The sequence below is a fragment of the Stegodyphus dumicola genome, chromosome 7 (genome assembly GCF_044657685.1).
Source record: "Stegodyphus dumicola isolate Sdum_Otavi_A_Nest chromosome 7, ASM4465768v1".
NCBI classification, from domain to species: Eukaryota; Metazoa; Arthropoda; class Arachnida; order Araneae; family Eresidae; genus Stegodyphus; species Stegodyphus dumicola.
The window spans coordinates 71,383,442-71,405,454 of record NC_140774.1 but is presented as its reverse complement, the minus strand read 5'-3'; the positions used below and the strand labels follow the sequence as shown (position 1 = coordinate 71,405,454).

General features: G+C 32.2%; 1 protein-coding gene and 1 long non-coding RNA gene across 7 annotated transcripts in view; one reads left to right on the top strand and one right to left on the bottom strand.

Annotated features, from left to right (window-relative positions):
- LOC118195782 (L-fucose kinase-like) overlaps nt 1–22,013 on the bottom strand; it is a 143,534-nt gene that overhangs the window by 9,956 nt on the left and 111,565 nt on the right. For all 6 annotated transcript variants that reach the window (XM_085820433.1, XM_085820434.1, XM_085820429.1 and 3 more), the window contains 4 exons: nt 12,656–12,802; nt 10,554–10,715; nt 10,343–10,377; nt 4,229–4,329 (listed from right to left, as the gene is read on the bottom strand). In XM_085820433.1, the coding sequence (XP_085676559.1) occupies nt 4,229–4,329; nt 10,343–10,377; nt 10,554–10,715; nt 12,656–12,802 (445 nt within the window). The remainder of the gene's footprint in view (nt 1–4,228; nt 4,330–10,342; nt 10,378–10,553; nt 10,716–12,655; nt 12,803–22,013) is intronic.
- LOC146996223 (uncharacterized) overlaps nt 1–22,013 on the top strand; it is a 65,146-nt gene that overhangs the window by 31,981 nt on the left and 11,152 nt on the right. Inside the window, exon 2 of the long non-coding RNA XR_015042114.1 lies at nt 15,196–15,281. This is a non-coding gene — a long non-coding RNA (uncharacterized LOC146996223). The remainder of the gene's footprint in view (nt 1–15,195; nt 15,282–22,013) is intronic.

The following is a 22,013-nucleotide window of genomic DNA, read 5'->3' as shown; positions in this document are numbered from 1 at the left end:
TCTAAAGAAAAAGTTGTCTTCATTATGTCTTTGACCATTAACCCTTTGACGCGCGCGATATTATTTTTTAACTAAAAATTCTAGAAATTGAATATTATGATCCTAGAGACAAATAATATATGAATTAAAAAAAATCTACTCTTGCCCATTGTTCTGTGGGTGGTGGTCGCACTGTGAAACCACTGCGCGTCTAGGACTTTGAAACTTACTGATGTAGTAGGAAAAAAAACTTACCATTTTCCACGTGCATTTCCAATAAATGACGAAATTTACGGATTTAAAAAAAAAATGTATGCAAGAATTGCATTATATATAATTTTTTAAAGTATTTCACAAAGTAAATCGTCAGAAAAAAATGAAAAAATAAAAATTTATGTAATTTTTCTATAGCAGTGAAAATATAAGTACCTACATAATAAGGACATTTGGATAAATGGATTAAAAAAACTCAATAAAATAAAGATAAAAAAAAACTCAGTGGGTTTTTTTTTTTTTTTTTTAAATTTTAAAGAACAATTTTTTTGTGACACTGTTCAAAGCATATTTTGTCTCTTTGGTACATGCATAAACCCCCATTGCTTATTTCGCACATACATCTCTTTCTATGAAGTTTCTTCCTTGTGCTACAGAATGTACACTGCCTGGATTTAAATTTCAATGGTATATGTCCAAAGTTATTTAGTTTCTTTTCATCTGGCACATGAAATTTGTGGTTTTTTATGTTAATGGGGGCGGGGTGGTCTTTTTGGCTTTGTATGGATCGTTCGTTTCCCATTCATACTTATTTTATTTGTATTTCGTCCCAAAATATTCAGAAAATATTTTTAATTTAAATAAAACTTTTATGCACAATTTCTATTTTTAATTATAGCAAAGTATGTTTACATTAAATTTAAACCACAGGAAATAATTTATAAAATCACAATACTAGCTTGGGGAGCAGGTGTGTTGAAGCCAGAGAAAAGTATTTGGAAAAGAAAGAACTTTTTACTGGGCAGGTGCATGTATTGTTTAGTAATAAAATAACTCTGTGGTTTCAAAGCCCTTTATCTATATCCGGGTAAAAATAAACATTCCTATTTGAAAAGCAAGCGAACACCATCGAGAAGCAAACGGCAGTGGTTTCAAGGCACGACCACCGAGCCTCTAGGGGATTGTAAGCATTGTGACACAATGCTCTAGTGGCGCAGTGGTCACGCCCTGAAACCACATAGCAAATGCCATACATATAGAGGTTTTTTTTTTATATATATGCAGTTTAATTACTGCAATTTTTTATTGTTTATGATAGAAATCATGATGTGCAATGACTAACTTTTGAAATTTAAAGTTGTTTATATTAATAAAAGGAAGTTATTTTATCTCATCGAAAACAAATTTTAAAAGGCATCCGATCTGAAGTATTAATACCTAAAACATATATGATTCTACAGTCATTTTGTGTTATTTAGATGTAAAAGATCAGTAATCAATTCATTTTCACTCACAAATTTCGGGAAAAAGAGGAGAAAAAAAATTCGGAAAATGGTGGTTTCAGGGCGTGACCACCGCACGTCAAAGGGTTAAAAGTTTTCTAATGTGATTTGTTTTTTCCATGTTTTAAAATGTTCCTAAAGCAAGGCACAATGTTGTTATTACAAATATTTATGCTACAGCTTGCTGTTTCTTTTATCAGGGTGATAACTTTTTATGAAATTTAGCAAAAAACTCCTTGGATCAAATAACTAGGAACAACCTTTCTTCTTCTGAAGTCCTCAATAGTCCCTTTTTGCTGTTGTCTCTGAAACTGCTTCAATCCTTTTGTGCTGAGTTCATATTTATAGTTTTCTAGTAACTCCTCTCTTCAATGTTAAATTTCAAGTCCATGTGTTTACTTAAAAGGTAGATCATCATCAATAACAAAAATTTTCTCAGCATCAGAGCATTTATCTGGCCACAATTTCCTCCACACCAAATTTTTGTCCTGAAAGTCAATTTCTGCCATACTCTGTTTTTGAGACTTAAAAATGGAGAATATTAAAATGATGTTTCTTTAAGTCTCTGCATATTAATTTTATATCACAGGTTACCTCAAAACAAATGTTTGAGAAAACAGGAAAAGAGTTGTGTTGTAGAGTTTGTTGAACTTTTAAAAAACCTCCTGATCCATGGGTTGTATTCTAGAAGTCATGTTAAGAGGCAGATGAGTTCCACTGTGATCAACCACTATCAAGCTTGAAAGGTAATCAGGTGCATTAACTACAGTAAGAAGGTAGATAAATGGCACATTGTTTTCTTGCAAGTATTTCTTCCCACCTGAAGCAAAAATTTCATAGATCCACTTGATAAAAAAATTGCTTAATTACCCAAGCTTTACAGTTAGACCTTAACATATGTGTTTTTAAACACCTTCAAATACTCTAAGAGATACAAAAGTACTGGCTTGCCTTTAAAAGTGTCCATTTGCTTTTTCATATAACAAAATAGACTATTGTTCCTTGACTTGTACCCAGGTAATGCTTCCTCCTCTTAAGATGATGTATGTTCACCTTGAATTTTTTCTTCTTTTTTTAGAACAAAGCTGTTTTATCACAAATGAACATTTGCTGAGGAAGAAATTCCCCAATTTTTACGTAGTCACTAAAATCTTGCACAAATTGCTCAGTAGTCTTTTGATTCACAATTACAGTTTCTTCATGCCTAACTACGCTATGTATGCTATTTATTTTCTTAACATTATGTGAAGAAAACCACTGCTAGCTTTGAAGACATCAGCATCAGCTCTCATATTAGGTTAGTTTTCTTAACCAGGTCATCATGCAATTGCATTGCTTTCTCCCAAATGATACCTCCTAAATCACTGTTATCAGCTAACATTTTTGCTTGGTTATTCTAATGAACAGCAAATTCTCCAATTTATTTAATCGTCTGTGATCTTTGTTCAGTATCTTTAAATCATCCATCATTCCTCTTGCAAAATCAGCTTCATTGGCTGTTTCTTTATTTTTAAAAATAGTGCACATGATTGATTTAGCCATACGAAACTCAGCAGTAAAATCAGAGATATGAACATCTTTTTCGTATTTCTCTATAATTTTGTTCTTCACCTCTATCAACAGTTCTAGTCTGTCTCTCTCTCTTTTTTTTTTTTTTTTTTTTTTTTTAAAATTTCGCTGCTATCATTATCTTTTTTTGACTACATAGTATCTTTTTAATAATTTATGTTACAAAATACAAATCACAATAAAATTTAAGTGAAAGTAAGAGCAGAGATTTACAATACCAAGGGAAAATCATACAGTCGTTGGCAACCTCCTGTTTTGTCACCCTACAATGTTTATGAGCATGTTTTATTATGAAATCTAAATGTCGCATGACCTAATTCTGCATTCTGAAGTATAATAAATTGCTGGCTGATTTGTTCACATCTTAAAACACTGTTTATTAGTACAAAACATTTTAAACTTGGAAAACGTTTTGTGGTCCAAGATTCATGATTCAAGGTTCCACTATACATAAATATAAAAGTAAATAAAAGAGAATACTATTTTTGCCAGTAATGTTATATGTTATAATTAAGAAAAACACAAAATACTGTTTTAAAATGCATTTTAAAATTATCATAGGTATGATTCAATAGGTCAACCTATTAAAGTATCAATTAAAAAGTTTTTAATATTTTCAGATTGGTTTTGTTTATGCCAAATTGAAATTATAAAAATCATAACTCTGAAAATTTGGTTTCTAATTTTGACTCATAAAACTTCTAAAACATATTTCTTTGTACAGTGTATGAAATTATGCATGCCTTAATTAAAGAGCATGAGAGAGAGAGAGAGAGAGAGATTCACCTAATAACTTTATGTATGAAAATGGAGCAAATTTAATATAAAATAATGATTTAGTTTCTCCTATTTACTAGACCATAGTTACAAAACAGAATATTTAAGGCATATGAAGATATTTGGTAAAATTTAAGGCTCTATAAGATATAAACTGATCATTATCAAAATAAAAAGGAAATGATTTAATGATTTAGTTCAAATAATTATTATTCCTTTATGTAAACATGAATGTAATAGTAGAATTATTTAAAATTTTTATTTTTACACAGCTTCTTAACTTCATATCACAATAACAACAACAAAAAAATCCTCTTAAATATTAAAAACGAACTATAAGTTCCCTTAAGTGTATTCTAATGGAGTAAATATGGGGGGAGGAGGAGAATAACATTAAAATTTGATACCTTGGGCGTTTGGCTGATCATAATTCAGTACATCTTTTATATCTTTTATGAGGACTTCATGGCACATTTCCTCAAGACCAAGTTTCAACAAAATGTGAGGTCTAGAAAAATTTTGATGCATTAGAAAATAATTAAATAAGATAGTTAAGTGAAATTTTAACATACAGAATTCAAGCAACTACATTAAAGAAACTCCATATTTAACCATTTATTTCTTCCCGCTTACATACATATATATATATGTAAGATAAAAAATATCAAAGCAAACTTTTAAATTTAATTCACTATAACCTCTTTTATTTTCTATTTCATTTGGGAACTTCATCTATCTGTCCTAAAAACAGCGCCGTAAGTCTAAACTACGTCATTTAAATTAATCATGTGATCTTACGTAACCCTTAATGCACATGCCTCTTGACCAATCACCAAATTGTAAACCAAAACTTTTCTCTTTGTGTGCTTCCATCTTTCGTAACTACGCATGACCTCAGCTTTTGCTCTCTACTGTGCTAAGATGTAATTTTCCTGGCTTGCTTTCTATCTCAACAATATAAAAAATGTAAATCTTCTGTGGAAAAGCACGACTAGAGTGCCAAGCGATTGTGGCCACAAATATCAATTGGAAATAAAAATGGAATTAAAATTGCCTCGACTGCCAGCTTCTTTAGATATTACCAAGTTAGCATTATTAGCATACTATGCATAGACACTGCTCCGGCTTTTCCTTGTGCTCTGATTATTTCATATATATATATTCTTAGCTTTCATGATTAATTTCTTAGGCACATGAGTCAGAAACTTCTGATTTATGGTGACAATGTAAAATGTTTGTGAAGAAAGTACATTGTTTAAAGAAAAAGACATCTTTCATTGAAATTATTAGCTAACTTCTTTGAGAAATATGAAGTACAATAAAATCTTGAATACCCATAACGCTCAGTAAATGCTGAGTTCTGGATATGTGAAAATACTGGATAGTTGGGCATATAAAAATAGAATTCATATTAGAAAAGCAAATGAATTTGAAAAATGTCTGCTCTGAAATTATAAAAAACATCATCTTATTTGTTACCAACTTGAATATCAAAAGCCTACATTTAAAATAATATAACCTTTTGAGAAAAGAAACACATTTCAGACATAAAAGCCAACTTAGGCATTAAACATTAAAGTAGAACTACTGATTTGATTATGAAATCCCATCGAAGCTAAAATTTGGTGGATATGCCACCAATCATTCTAGCAGAAATTTAAATGAACAGCTTCCTCTTTTTTCAGTTAGGTAAAGTGATATAAATTACATATATGGCATGTAAAAAACTTAAATTGCTTAACATAATGTTTCGCATTACCTCACCTTTTTAAACCATTTTCAAAGTCTCCATCATGGCCTTTTTTTTATGATCATGTAACTTTGAAACTATTTCACTTCTTGGTGTCCCACATATTAATTTTTTTTTTCAAAATGTGAAGGGAAAAATAGAACTTATTCCTTTCTTTACAATAATTAAACTGGCTTATGGATAATTATTAAAATGTACACTCAAAATGAACTTTTATAACTGTGTTGTGATATCATGCTTATCCATTATTGGAACTAAATCACAATGTTTGGGGACAAGGCTTACATGTTGATAATATTATGACCTCTATAATGGTGTTACAAATCTGTCATTGACTAAATCTTTACAGGTGAAACAATTTCCTAAAATTCTAAAATATTCTTGTTACTTGAGCTTTCTGGTTAGTTAAATGTGAGGCAGTAAAGTTTTTACTGTATTACAATATTTAGTTTGTCATTTTATATGTGCTTTTAACATGTTATGCTCTTCATTTAAGCCTTCTCTCCAGAAATAATGTACATTGAAAGGATATAAAATTAGTATGTAAAGGCAGAAAAATATGCAAATAAATATGATAAATAAAATTAAGAAATACTAGCATTACTTCATTTGAATACTTTAAGCATAAATTTAATTAAATACATAGTATTGTTTGTCAAATGGCTTCAGAATTAAATTTATGCTTAAAGTATTAAGCATAAATTTAATTCTGAAGCCATTTGACAAACAATACGCAACAACTGTTTTATTTTAAATTGAACATTTGATTATGGGAAAGTAAATACAGACTTACCCAAGGAAGGGATACTTTCCCGAAATTTCTAAGGAACATTACATACAGCAATTGATACTGTAATTATTTCACATTTGTCAAAACAAGATCTATTAAAAATATTCCTAAACATTCTTAATAGTGTGCCAGTGATATTTTAATATTTAATGGGTATCATTAGTAAGCTTCTTATTATTTGCTAAAACACATGCTGTATTTACTCTGCAATTTTTAAAAATGCATTAGTTTTAAAAATAGTACATTATAAAAAAATTTATATTAAACTCACAAAAAAAAAAAAAAAATTACAGCCTCATCAAATGCTGAGTTTTAATGATTGCCTGATCAAGTTGTATGCAGTGTTTTAATAGTTTAAAAATTCACTCAATTTAAGTCAACCAATTAACCAATTCAAAGTCAGCCATCAACCAATGCCACTGGCATCAAATAAAGAAATTTATATTACTTAAATTTGTGAAATCACAATTTTAAATTAGTGACTAATTATTTAAAAAAAAAAAAAAAAAACTGCAGAAAAGTGCAGAATTTTAATTGGATTATGTCATCACATTATATCTTAAAAACTGGAAATGAGCAAGCTGTTTTGGATCATGCAAATGAGGATGAAGAATTCACAAAAAGAATGAATGAACACTGGTGCTGAAACATGGCTTTGAATTTGAAACAGATTCTTCGTCTTTACAGTGGATTAGAAAAGTTACCCATTGCCAACAAAAGCATGAGGAGTCAGGTAGAGATTCCCCCCCTAAATGCAAGAGATCATCCACCACACATTTTTATAAAAGAGTAAACAATGAATCATTGGTATTACAGCATTACCTTAAAATACTGAGTAACTAAGAGTACGGCATTTCAAGAAAAATATCCAAACTGTAAATGAAATCATGCATCTCCTTTAATTCCCAATTTTTGTGCCAAAACAGATAAAAATCATGTTTCCAAGCCTCTATATTCTCCAGATCTTGTCCTGGACAACAGTTTCTTTTTTCCAAAATTGAAATTAACTTTGAAAGGATGAAGTTTCAATGCAGTTAATGAGATAAACCAAAATTCATAAAAAGAATTATGTGTGATCCTTGAAAAACGCTTACTGGGATTGCTGCGTGAATTGGAAATATTATACACAGCAATACATGAATATAAGAAGAGAGAACTTTAAAGGTGACAAGGTCAAATAATTTGTATGACTGCAAAATATATATATGACAGGCCTCAGAATCATCTCTTTACTGCTGCACTCCCACACTGTAGGACACTAACTCGTTTGTGCTGAATATCAAACATATGTGCCAGCAAGAAAGAAATGCATTTCCCAGCTGGCACGCTGGTGTGCCAGAGCGTTTACTCATTCATTTTCAGCCATCACACAGTTTTGCCAGTTTCTGGAACATTCTAAAGACTACTAGATGGCATCCTATGTACTTTTGAAGTGAATACAGTTTTAGGACTCTGACCTTCAATTTGATTTCCGTCCAGAGGGAACATCTTAAGCAAAGGTGTCTTGAGCGTCTGTCTTTCATTTTACATAAAAAATTTGGTTACTTTTTCTTGTTAATAGTTTTTCTTGTATTTTTTATTAATTTAAAAGCTTATTAATGTATTTTATAAAATAAAACTTCAGAATAATTTGAAGAGTGCTTCTGAAAATTACTTCTCAAAGTACACAAATTTTTTTAATATTTTCATGTAAAGTAGAGGAAAAAGATTATTAAATGCTAATTTTAACACATATGATAGCTTAAGTAATAGTCTAAAGTACAAAGTCTGAAATCCGGACTTGTCAGGACTTTGGCGATTCCGGATTTGCGATTTTTCCGGATAACAGATCATCAGTTTAAATCTAGTAAAATGGCATGTAGAAATTATAAAATTAAAAATATGAAATCGTGATTTATGAAATAATGAAGCATTTATGATCTAAAGGGTATCAAACTTAAAAAAAAAAAAAAAAAAAAAAAGCTTAATATTTATTTGTTTATCTTAATAAACATTTCTTTCAATGAAGTTGTTTTAAATTGCCTTCATTTTTGTGCTAATACTTTCTCCTTAATTTTGTAGACAGACATAATCTTTTGTTGAGTTACATTGTTAAAGCCCTGTATCTGCTGTTTCGAGAATTCGAACTAACTTGTCAATCGAAATTTTCTCATTTTCAGTAACTTCTCTGTCACTTTCTTTACTATCGGTAGCGCTTTTTTCTGGATCTAGAACCATACTACAGATTTCACCATTCATGATATAAAAACCTCTCTTATATCATCTTCATTTATTACCACTTCTCCACATTTCTTTACAAAATCTGTTAATTGGGAAATTTTACCTTTGTTTTGCTATATCCAAAAACCTTTAAAATTAGTGGCTATTATCATCAAATTTAGCTGTCCTTCACTATAAATATTGAGCTATGCATCATGAGCTTGGCGACTAATGATAAGCTGTTCCGTTAAATTTCGTCTTGCTTCTATTGCGCACTGAGACAATTAAGCCTGAATTGTACTAGTTTAGTTATTTATTATACTTATGTCTATTTCTTGCACATTCTTAAGGGTTATCAGAGTTCTGAATAAATAAATTCCCACATATACTTAAACCTTATTGAGGGCCAGCGCTAGATATCTTACCGTCTGATACAGTCTCTATTCTTAATTCAAATAGCCCATAATGTAATCTTTAGGTCTATGACTATCATCAACAAAATCTATTTTTAGCAGACAGAAAGAAATTTTTGGTAAATTTTTCCTTGTCAACATTTTTTAGCGCATTTAACTTAAATCTGTAATCACTGCCAAGCATAATGTCAACATAAAAGGTTATCATACTCCTTTATTATTCAATTACTAACATAAAAAAAATTGTTTAGGCATCGCTACATAAGTCATTACTCAAGTTGTCATGTTTTGATAAACATGCGGTGATGAAAGGAAAGTATAATTAAGTAATGATTCTCCATGTTGTCGTCAGATCAACGATGTATCTATATGGATTGTTTTGGTTCGAGATGTGTTCCACGCAGATACACAGCAACGGAGCCAAATTACTGATTGTACAAATTTATGCTAAAATGATTGTTTCTTCAATAACAAGGTATTTTATTTAGTGTCGAAGTGAAATTAAGAATCGGGACTCTCCAGATGTTTTATTATGCACGGAAGGGGGAGGGAAATCAAATGCGCATGCGTAAAGCCTACGAGAAAAACTTCGTTGGTAGTTTTGAGTTTCAGATTTTAGATCATTCCGGATTTCAGACTTTGTACTGTAGTACCAATAATTAGATGTTTGGACATAATTTCTAAAGTTAGGCTTAGTGGATGCGAAACCCTTGTCCTGTGAGACAATTCCTTTCAACTCTCATCTGTCCAGAGTGAATGTCTTAAACAGAGGTGCACCATCTCGGAAGGATTAATTAGCATTCACTTTGTTATTACAAGTACATGCATAGAATCAATGTTTATGGAAGTAAAAAGTACACAGTCACCATTTTCATAAATCTTGAATTATATTAATATTTTACATTGAATAAATATTTCTACAAATATTGTAAATCAATGATCTTCTAAGTCTCCAAAAATTGAGAAAATAATATCTTTCAAACACACATTCTTTGTATAATTAACTGCCTGTTGTTTTCCTAGAAGTATATTTCAAAAAATAGAAAAAAATTCCGTTTTTTCAAGAAAAATCTCTTTAATGGCTGAAGCAGAACATTATAAAATTATTAAAGTATATTAAACAATAATTAAAGCAAACCATTATTAACAAAAGGAATTACTTAGGAAACAGTAATGTAATATGATAGACATATAACATACAATGCTAAGGTTGTTTTGAATATAAGGATTTTCTTCCATTAAAAAATGTATTTAAAAAAAATTTAAACCAAAATATTTACATGTCTTTTGCATTAGATGTAATTTAATTTAATAAAATAAATGTCTTTTTTGAATAATTAATATACTTAAAAATAATTATTGAACTTACTCAATAATTCTACGAGCCCTTGCACCAATTGGTTTCTAAAAATAAAAATACATATTTTCATACAAGAAAGCAAATCCTTATATCAAAGGATACACAATAAATATTGTAGTAATCTAAAATATTTCTAACTGAAATATTACCTCACCACTAAATTAAATTTGCTATTTTTCCAGCAAAGTGCTTACATTTATCAGAAACAGAATTTGTTTACCTTTCCGTCAATTAGCACAGCAACATTTACTACAGATCCACCAAGCTCATAACATATTGGAGGTGTATCTGACCAACCCCCTTGAAGGTCAATTCTTGCAGGGCATTCAGCAGTTATATATGTTCCTATATCAGGCAGTGATGATGGACTTAAAACTATACACTAAAATGAAATAATTTAATTAATATAGAAATTGAAATAATTTGAAAATAATCAGTTTTTAATAAAAACCTAACAGTTTAGATCTTACAGCTTTAAAGACGAACATGCAGTATTAAAAAGTATGACAAAATTATAACCACATTATCAAATATTGGCTAAAAATTTGTATATCCCATTCAAGTAGTGGCAAATACCACCAGTACAAAAGTTTGAAATTCCAGCTGTTGAGGAGCAGTAGTTGTAGTAGAGAAGGTAGATAGGCAGAAGTAGTAGTATGCAGTGTAGGTACATTGCGGGCACTGCCGGATAGGCCAAGAACTTCCTAGGAGCCGAGTCTACAGTAACCGAGTGTACTCTATGACACAGTGGCCATGTGGAGTTTATCCCTATGGAATAACCATGCAGAGTCTATCTGAGTGACACAACAAATTCTACAAGAGTGTGGTATTCTAGAGTGACTCAGTAGATTTCACGAAGACTCTATGAAAGAGTGGCCATATTCAGTGTAACTGAGCAAAATCTATTCAAGAGTGATCAAATGGTATTTTAAAGTAACTCAAGAAACAGGGAATGGCACTATGGATGTCCAGCTGCACCTAAGATGTTGTTTAGTTAATCTTCTTATCTCGTGTTAACTTTTTTCAATCAAGTTGGCTGCAGCAATAAACCATATTTTAATTAAAGCTTCTGTGTTTGCTAAAAATACATATAAATTCACCTGGGAAAGTTGTATGTAAGTCAGATAATTACAAATTTTCAGAAATTAAGGCCACAAAATAAGTAAGATTAAATCAAAAATTTAATATATATAAAATACTTACAGGAAAATAAAATAACTTAGAGCAGGGGTTCTCAATTTTTTTTTTTTTTTTTTGCCCCATGCACCTTTTTCACCACTACTAGACAATCATTCCCTGCCCTTTTACAAAACTAAAAAACTATTTATTTAAATTTAGATTATTTTTTAATGTATTTCAGAAATAAAAAAAAATCCTAAAACTTGATTAAAAAAGTAGATTTTTATATTAACTAAAACTAAATACTTAACAGGTAAATAAAAGGCTATCCATATTCTCTTCTGAAACTATGAAATTCTTCCTAGTAGGTAATCCCCGCCTTGGTTGAGAACCCCAGACTTGAAGATCTTACTGACTTTAATGTATCAGGATATTAAGAAAGCTACTATTAATGTTCATTAACAAATTTATACAAAGAATATTTATGAAGAATTTTTTTTTTAAATTATAGAATACTGCAAACAATGCAAATTCCTACATACAGATTTAAAAAAAAAAAAAAAAAAAAAAAAAAAGTTTTATATACAGACTTAAATCAAATTTTAGCTCAAAATGATTTGGATTTGATTAGATATTAGAATTTTTTTCAAACTTTGAAAGCAATAAAAATGTGAAACACATTTTAAATATCATTTAACATAAAAAATTAACATTTCTAAATAAAATGTTTTGCCTTGTATGCAATTTGAAGTTCACATTTTAATATTTGCAGATGACTGAACATTTCAACATACATACCACCCATTTATTTTAGAAGCTGGAATCTGAGAATTATATCGGCTAAAATTTAACATCATTTGACTTTTATATTTTAATTATGAATAAATACATCATATAAAATTCTTATGTTCACAACTTTAATTAATCATTTAAACTACCTTCCCTGATAATCAATACGCTTAATTAATTATTTGCATTTACTGAAGACAGTCTTATTAGAATATATCATAAAAATAAGCAGAAGTATGCTTAAAACTGTCTTTTATATTTTGTCAATAATAAAATTAAGCTGGTAAAGAAAAAATTTGATATTGATCAAGTTTCAAATTTTCATTTTATTTCACAGAATGAATATACAACAAAAATAAGAGTATAAATAATTACAGAATAAAAAAAACAAGGTATCTTTTAAAATATGATTACCTCTAAAACAGTCTTTACTGATATCAAAATCAAAATTTGGGCAGCTCTATCGTAATGACGAGCAGCTCTCATAATATGGTCTGGACGATCTAACCAGTTTGACCTTTCATTCTGCAAAGCTTTCATCCCCTCAATAATGTTACTATTCTGCAACAAATTTAAGCAAAATAATCAACAGATAATATTCAACAGTCTATTGCTTAGCCACAAATTACATTTGTCAATGGAAATCAAGCTTTGCAAGAAATTTTAACAATAACCCAATCTAACAGTTTGCAGTCTCCCTCCCCCTTTTCTTAGCATATGCACATAAAGTTAAATAAACAGACATTTATATATTATTGTAATTGATACAGAAAAATTAATGATAAAAAAACTAAAATCTTTCTTAAAAACTTATTTGTTTGAAAATTATCAATCAAAAAGAATGTGCAACGTTTAAGAAACAAATCTAAGTGTACGAGTTACTTTTACCCCAAAGTAGTTATCTTTTAAGAAGAACACTAAAAAAAATCAAGACCTAATTAAATTTCTAAAATGCACTATTGCTTGTTTATTATATTATACTTTTCAATATCAGTCATAGGTTACAATTTCTAAGAAAAATCTAACCTGGAAATGATAGTTTTTTAAGTTAATCTGCATAACCAAAATATTTTTTTGACCATTAACGCATATAAAAACTGCAAATAATAGGTTAGAATTTGCCACATGAAATACAAATATATTTTCATTTAACCATTTGGTGGTTACGAAATTTAGCAATTCTTTCATCTTAAACATGTGTGGTAGTCATAAATTTTTATGTAAGCTGGTTCATTTGCACCCAGTGTAGTGCATAACTGGAATGCAAGCTAAGTTTATTCATGACCAACAAAGTTTAAGAAAGAGATACAATTTCATTAAAATTATTATGCATGCAATTGATGAAAAATATTGATATATTTTTATGATTATAATACAATGCAATATGCACATACATATCATGTTTAGGCCCATAGCCAGGTTAAAAAAAAAAAATTAAATACTTCTGATGCATAAAAACTTCATGTCAGTATTTACCACAAATAATTTTTAAACTTGGCATAAATCAAAGAAAATATTTCAGCTGTGGCACAAATTTGACTTGATTAGCAAACACTTCATATAAAGATAAATGACTTTGTTCTTAGTCATAAAATGTGAAACAAAGCATAAATCCTCTGTGACTTGAAAATCCAGCTTGAGGGAGGGCAGGAGGAAAGACATCCCTTTTTTAATTAATGATGCTTAGAATCATAAAAAATATAATCACCTTCATAACTTTGAACTCTCTTTTCACTCATTATCTTAAAAATTTAGCATCAGGAAATTTAGTTTGATCACTTGCCAGCCAAAAATATATTTTGGAAGTGAAAGGAGGAATCATAATTGGCATATGATCTAGTTTATTAATTTTGGTTGTGTTAAATCTTCTTTTGATTTCAGTTATACCAACAAACATAAGAAACATATTAAAAATTTCTTTTTGATTAAGCAAACAATGTAAGTTTTGATTATTTTAGTACTCTGAATTTTATTTTGTCATCAATTTTTTTTTTAAATTTATCTTCATTGTCTTCTGAACAAATTGCTTAAATGAGGGTAATTTTTTAAAACTTTAGAAATTCATTCAAGCATCTCTCTACATTACAGACTTTAGAAATATCCACTAATTTTAAATTCTTTTTTGTTTTCATTGGTTGAAAGATCTCACTGGAGAGGATAGTAAAGTAAAGTTGAAAATGCTAAGGTTCACGTGTGATTTGTTTTAGCATGTTATACTGGAAAATAATTTACAGGAAGAAAAAAAAAAAAAAAAAAAAAAAAATCATCATTAAATATACTAAAAGCAAGAACATATTTGATTATATGTTCCTGATATGTAACATTTACATGCATAGTAGTTAAATGATAAACAATTATTTGTTATGCATGGCTTACTGTCTTAAAATACAAAGACATGAATTTCTATTAAAGACTTCAAATTAAGAAGAGTTGTAAGTACCTTAATATCTGCATATATATTCATGCACACAAATTAAATTTAATACTTTTAAGTATTATGCACGCATCTGATGCTCTTTTTGGCATTTCATAATCCAAAGGAAAGTTAAAATAGCATTTGTATAAGGACGAAATTTTGAACGGCCCTGAAAACTCGGAAGAAAATTTGTATCTGAATTTATATTAAATATTCACTATTATAACATTCTACAAAGTAATCTTTCACAAATCATGAGTAATTTCAAATAGAAAAAAAAAATTGTGAAACATACCAGCTTTAAAATTATCTAAGATTTGATCTTAAAATGGCATTCATTTTAAAGAAATTTTTCATGTACTTTGACAGAATCTGATATAGGTTTTCCTTATTTTGTCCTAAAAAACCAAGTCTCTCTCTATCTCTCTCATTTTTTAAGCCTAATTTCATCCATAAAATTTACTAAATTCTAATCACAGGTTAGAATTAATTTTAAAAAATGATGTATGTAAGAAGGACTTAGATGTCTTTTCTTTAGGATGACCAGCATTTGAATGGCTAAAGGCATGAGAAAGCAGTAGTTGGGCTCTGATTTCATTGTTGAGGACTGAAATATCTGACTGTGTGAGTTTTCAGGATTTTCTTTATGAAAATATATATATATATATATATATATATATATATATATATATGTATATGGTTTCTCTTTTGCTTAATTTTAGATGTTTGACTGCATCTGAGTTATGCATGAAATTGCATTTAAACTAAAAAGTTTTGTCAGTAATTAATTAATTGTTAGTTGTTATCATCAGTCATAATTGTCAGTTGAGTAGTTCAGAATACCCTTTTGCTAATTTAGATACTCCAACTTCTATTAAGATAAAAGGTGCATTTTTTACTTGATAATAACTTTCTTGAATGAAACTTGTATAATTTTTCACGAGATTTTATAGAATTGCACTTGTAGAAAATTATGCATATATTTTTTAAACTCCAGTCCTCTATGAATAAACTTCTAAAATCTAGTCATCATGCAAGGCATCAGCTTTCTTATTATAATTTTGAAAGTAATAAGGGAGTTACTTGAATTAATTAATTTGTTTATTTCCCAAACAATTGTGATTCTATCATAATTTTTATTTTATGATATTTGGAAACAACTTTTTAAGCAAAAGAAATAAAATGTTGTAAAAAATATTATGCTTGTTTTCTAAGTTAAGCCCTATTTTAAGCAATAATAAAGCAGTTTTGAAATAATGCAAATTTGATATTATTCAATAGTGAAAGTTCTGTTGGAGCTGTGCTGGCTAACTGGCATTAACTATGCACAAACTAACAGTTTCTTTGCATACATACTTTCTATTTAAAATGAGTCATCCTAACTACACTGGTGTGCAAAAATTAAGGACGAGACGGTTTTTTCAATATAACTTTGTACAAAAGCTTTCCAAATCAACACATTTAATACTGTAAGATCCCCAATATGTAAGGACATGAGTAATGTAAGCAACACTTACTAAAAGAGAAATCAGAGGGATAAAAAGAAGCTTTATTGAAAAAGTAGCATGGAGCGCAATGCGACTGAAGGTCGAAACATCCCTGTGATGGGTGTCCAGCAAGAAACATCCAGTCTTTAATAGGGGATATGATCTCCCCTGACTGCTAGGCAGGTTTCACAGCGTCTGCCCATTCTGAGAATGAGGGTGTCATTGAGTTGTTGAGGCATTGCTGCCCATTCGTCTTGCAGCGCCAGTCGAAGCTCCGGAATCGTTACTGGTGGTAAGGTACGAACTGCCAAACATCTCCCTAGAAAATCCTATACATGCTCGATGGGATTGAGATCCGGAGATCGCGCCGGCCAATCCATACGTTCAATATCCTTACTTTCTAAGAGCTGTTCGGCAGCTACTGTGCGATGACATGGTGCATTGTCGTCCATGAAAAGGAACTGCGGACCCATAACGCCTCTAAAAAGACGCACATATGGAAAAAGAATCTCGTTACAATAACGGGTCCCGTCGACTGAACCTGCGTCGAAGATGTGAAGGTCTGTACGACTACCAAGCATGATGCCTCCCCAAACGAGAACACCGCCACCTCCATACCTGTCCCTTTCAATGATGTTCGAGGGATGATTGCGGCTTCCCCGCTCTCTCCAGATAAGTATGCGATGAGAATCGCTACTCAGACTGAATCTGCTCTCATCTGTAAAGAGTACTCGTCACCATACATTGTCTCTCCAATTCCGGTGTTCCCGGCACCACAGAGAATGCCTTCTCCGATGGGCAGGCGTTAGAGGTACACACCGTACAGGGCGTCGTGCAAACAGACCACCACCGTGCAGTCTTCTGGCCACGGTAAAACGCGATATTGGTCGTCCAGTCGCATGTGTCGTGTGTCTAGCGATTTCTCCCGCCGTCTGCTGCCTGTTTATTCTGGCCTGTAAGGCAATATACCAGTCATCTGCGGGTGTGGTTCCTCATGGACGACCACTACTAAACCCCCGGATAGCTGTTCCTGTAGTTTGAAATTGTCTCCAAAGTTGTGAAACGATGCTGTGAGCAATTCCAAACTCTGCAGCCACACTTGTCGCACTGCGGCCTTCCTCCAACTTCCCAATGATTCGACCTCGGGTAAAAGCATCCAGATGTCGTCTAACAGATTGATTATTCGCCATTTCTCACTGAGGCAGCAAGTCAGTGTGATTTTAACTGCTATACGGCATGCAATCTCTTTGCCAGAAATACTGATCTTACACCGACAACATGCTTTATACTACTCAGACACTCCCCCATTATGTCTACCTGCATATCTGCGCATGTGCTACCGTACATCACCTTACTTAATCTCCTGATTGGTCTTTCTGTCCGCTCTGCCTCTTCGTTCAGCTGATATGCTAATTTTTCGACTTCGTCCTTAATTTTTGCACACCAGTGTATTTATCGAAATAGTATTTCTGTTAGCAATGTTTTGCTTTAAATTCTCAGCTGAAAGGACACTATCATGGTTTTGCTTCCTTTTAGAATTAAACACCTATATGATTCATATATGTATACATTTTTATATGACATTCTTTTTATAAATTCTTTTAATATTTACTATACTAAGCAATTGATCTGGTAGAGCTATAAATCTTTTATGATTATATGAATCATTTTCACTATAAATTATCAAATTTCAATTTGTCTTTCAGTGCTTTTTAAGAAAATCACAATGATGTCTACTACTACTATATAACACACCTTATTGATTAATTCAAGAAACCAGAATTTACATGATAGCTTTCTTTTTAATGGATATGATTCTTTACATATGAGAGGGCTGGTAATGGCAGCAGATGTGTTTCTAATACTATCTGCACCCAACTGCATCAAATGTTGCTTTATATACATACTGAATGTGGAGTAATTTATACTTTTCAAATTTATGAAAATAAAACACAGAATTATCATAATAATTTCAAATAGTAGACTTGAAATTTTACTTTGATTTTTAATTCTTCCCACTAGGAAACTTAAGCAATCTGCAATTAATGTCAAATACCGTAACTTCATATCACAAAAAAGGAAAGGGTCCTAACTTTAAATTATTAAAAGGTATAAGAAGCCAGTTACTACAGACTACTGCTTTTAATATTTGTTCGTCTCACATTACCAGTTACAATCTCACATGTTTGGGTGGCACATTATAAAACTTTTGAAAGTAGGTCATAAATATTTTAAAAATTAAAACTGCAAAGTATGTGAACTAATTCATATTTTCACAAAAGAAAAGTTCTTAGCACACCAGTATAGTAATAAAGGCTCAGTTTTAAGTAATAAAAAGATTAACTAAAAGTGATATAGAATTAATAATATAAATTTAATTTATCATTTCTTCATTTAAAGAATTTATATGGAAGTTTCTTCAGTTTTTTAATTAAACATTTGAATTTTATATATTTTTAAAAGAATTTAGAGCAAACCAAAAATACATGGTAGTAAAATCATCAAATGTATTTACTTGTGCAATGCTTAAAACCTGCATTCAAAATACGAATATTAGGGTATTATTTTGAGGGATGTATAGATATATATAATGGAAACATATATATATATATTGTTGCACGTGGTTGCGGCTGTGTGCAACAACAAACTATGCGTATTGGAATTTGCCAGTGCTTTTAAGGATGAATTCATAACATGCCATAAGAGCCAATTTTTGATAACAAAAACATTTAATCACATCACAATATTAAAACTTAATTACTACAGGCAAAAGACAATCACATTGGAGGAAAACAAGCGACCAACCGCATCGGCGACGAGACGTGACTGTGTGTCGCCGAAACCACCTTCGGTTACAGTTAGTGATAATGGCGCGCGGTTGGCGAGTACAACACATGTTTACAGAGTCACCACAGTACTCCCCCTCCAGTGGCAATGAATTAAAGGTACCGAGGGTTAAATCGGACTCTACGTCCGGAACGTGTATACTGAGGAGCACTTGTTTTCTGGGATCCAGGCACAGGAACCGACGTAGTAGCAGATGTTGGTATAGACCCAATAGATGAAGGTATCTTCGAAGGAGATGGGACTGATGTACCAGTCTTGACAGTTTGTGGTGCTAAGATAAAGGCTGGTTTGAGACGATCAAGGCTCACCACTGTCTCTTTGTTGCCAATTAGTATCCGATAGTTCTTGGATGTGCGACTTAGAACTAGGTGTGGGCCTGTATAGGTAGGCTCCAAGGACTTTTTTGATGCATCACACCGTAAGAACACATGTGAGGATGTAGCGAGTTCTTTAGGCACAAACACAGGTCTTGAAAAATGTAAGCTTGTGGGCTTAGGGTATAATGCAGCCATGGTTTCACGCAATTGTTTGAGGAATGTATGGGGCTGGACATTGGGTGAGTTTTTTGCGGGATTTATAAAATCTCCCGGTAAACGTAAATTGGTACCATAAACCATTTCAGCACTTGAAGAACCCAGGTCCTCTTTGATAGCCGTTCTGAGTCCTAACAACACAGTAGGAAGGATATCAACCCAGTGAATAGCAGTATGGCATCTAATGGCCTGTTTAAGAGAGCGATGGAACCTCTCAACAAGTCCATTGGAATTCGGGTGGTACGGTGATGTACGGATCTTTTCAGTTCCCAAGAATTTTGTTAATGCAGTAAATAATTGAGATTCGAACTGCCGTCCTTGGTCCGTGGTAACGTACTCGGGTACCCCAAACCGTGAAATCCATACAGAAAAAAAGGTTTTCGCCACAGTGTCGGCGGACATATCTACAATAGGGATAGCCTCTGGCTAACGTGTGTATCTGTCGACACACATAAGAAGATATGTATAACCTAGTGATGGGGGTAAGGGTCCAACCAAATCGATATGTACATGGCTAAAGCGAGCAAATGGTAACTCAAAGCGTTGACATGGAGTTCGAGTGTGCCTGTGAATTTTTTGGGATAAATTATGGAGGCCACTAAAAATACCATGCCGGAATTTCAGTGGAATGTATGGCCGCACCACATTACCTTGCACATCGCAGTATAGTGAAAGATCTGGTTCTAACTGCATAGGTACTAAATTAAGTCCATGAGAAGACTTGTCAGACAAAAGATGTTGCAATTCTGGGTCCTGTTTCTGACATTCAGCAATGGCGGAGAAATCTGTTGTTGATGGCTACTGAACCTCTTCAATTCTGGACAGAGCATCAGCAACTGTATTTTGAGGGACTTCTACATGCCTAAAATCGGTTGTAAACTGCGCTATGTAATCAAGATGACGCATTTGCCTGGGAGAAGCCTTGTCAGGCTTTTGTCGAAAAGCGAAAATTAGCGGCTTGTGGTCGGTATAGATAGAAAACACACAACCTTCTACCATATGACGAAAATGTTTAACAGCTTCATACGCACTAAGAAGTTCGCGGTCGTACGTGCTGTATTTTGATTGCGCTGCAGAAAATTTTTTCGAGAAGAAAGCCAGAGGCTTCCATGCTCCGTCTACCAGTTGCTGCAAAACTGCACCCATGGCCGTATTAGACGCGTCAACCATTAATGCTAAAGGGTGCTTAGAAGGATAGCTAAGAGCTGTTGCCGACGCTAAGTCATTCTTACATTGTACAAAGGCAAAATTTATTTTAATATATTTTATGAATGGGCATCATCAGACCAAATAATTGGCCGCGTATCTTTCTTTTTACTCACAACCAAATATGTGTGCAAAGGTGCCTGCTTTTCAGCGGCATGAGGAAGAAAGCAACGATAAAAATTTAACATGGCCAGAAAACGACGCAGCTCCTGAACAGTTTTTGGCTCTGGGAAATTTTGAATTGCAGTGACTCTGTCACTAAGTGGGCGAACGCCCTCCGAAGAAACTTCGTGACCAAGAAATGACACTTTAGATTTCCCGAAAACACATTTTGATGGATTAATGACTACACCATAAGACTGAAATCGGCCAAGGACTATGCAAAGGTGTTCAAGGTGCTGGGTTTCAGTTGTCGAGGCTACCAGAATGTCATCGAAATATGGGACACAAAAATCTAAATCTCGAAGGACTTCATTAATGAAGCGCTGAAACGTTTGCGCAGCGTTACATAACCCGAAAGTCATGACAAGAAATTCGAATAATCCAAAAGGTGTTATTACAGAAGTTTTTGGTATATCAGGTGGATTGACAGGGATCTGATGGTAAGCACGAGTCAAATCTAACGTAGAAAAAATATTTTTGCCTTCCAAGACTTGCATGCAGTCCTGAATATGAGGAACCAGATATTTATCAGGCAAAGTAACTGAATTAAGACGTCGATAATCCTCACAAGGATGCCAGTCACCGTTTTTCTTAGGAACCATGTGGAGTGGACTGGCCCATGAACTTTTAGGTGGCCGACAGATTCCTTGCTCAAGCATGTATTTAAATTCTTCTTTTGCAACCTTTAATTTCTCTGGAGGCAACCGCCATGCTTTGGCAAAGATTGGTGGTCCAGGAGTCTCTATGACGTGTACAATACCGTGGTCAGCAGTTGGTTTGCCAGTTACTGAGCGGATGACGTTAGGGTATTGCTCAAGTAGTTTGTGGAAAGGAGAATTACCGAAAATTAATTTAATTCCAAAATTAGTGGCATTTCCAATGCTACCTACCGCGGACAATTGTGTGATGGAGTCGAGTAAGTGTCAATTTTTAATGTCGACCAACACAGAAAATTTTTGCAGAAAGTCTGCACCAATTATTGGGTGCGAAACCGCAACGATGACAAATGGCCATTGAAATTTACGATGCAATCCTAGATCCAAAGACATCAGTATTTCTCCATATGTTGCAATTTTTGACTCGTTAGCTGCAAATAAGTTAAATTTTCCAGGCGGCCGTTT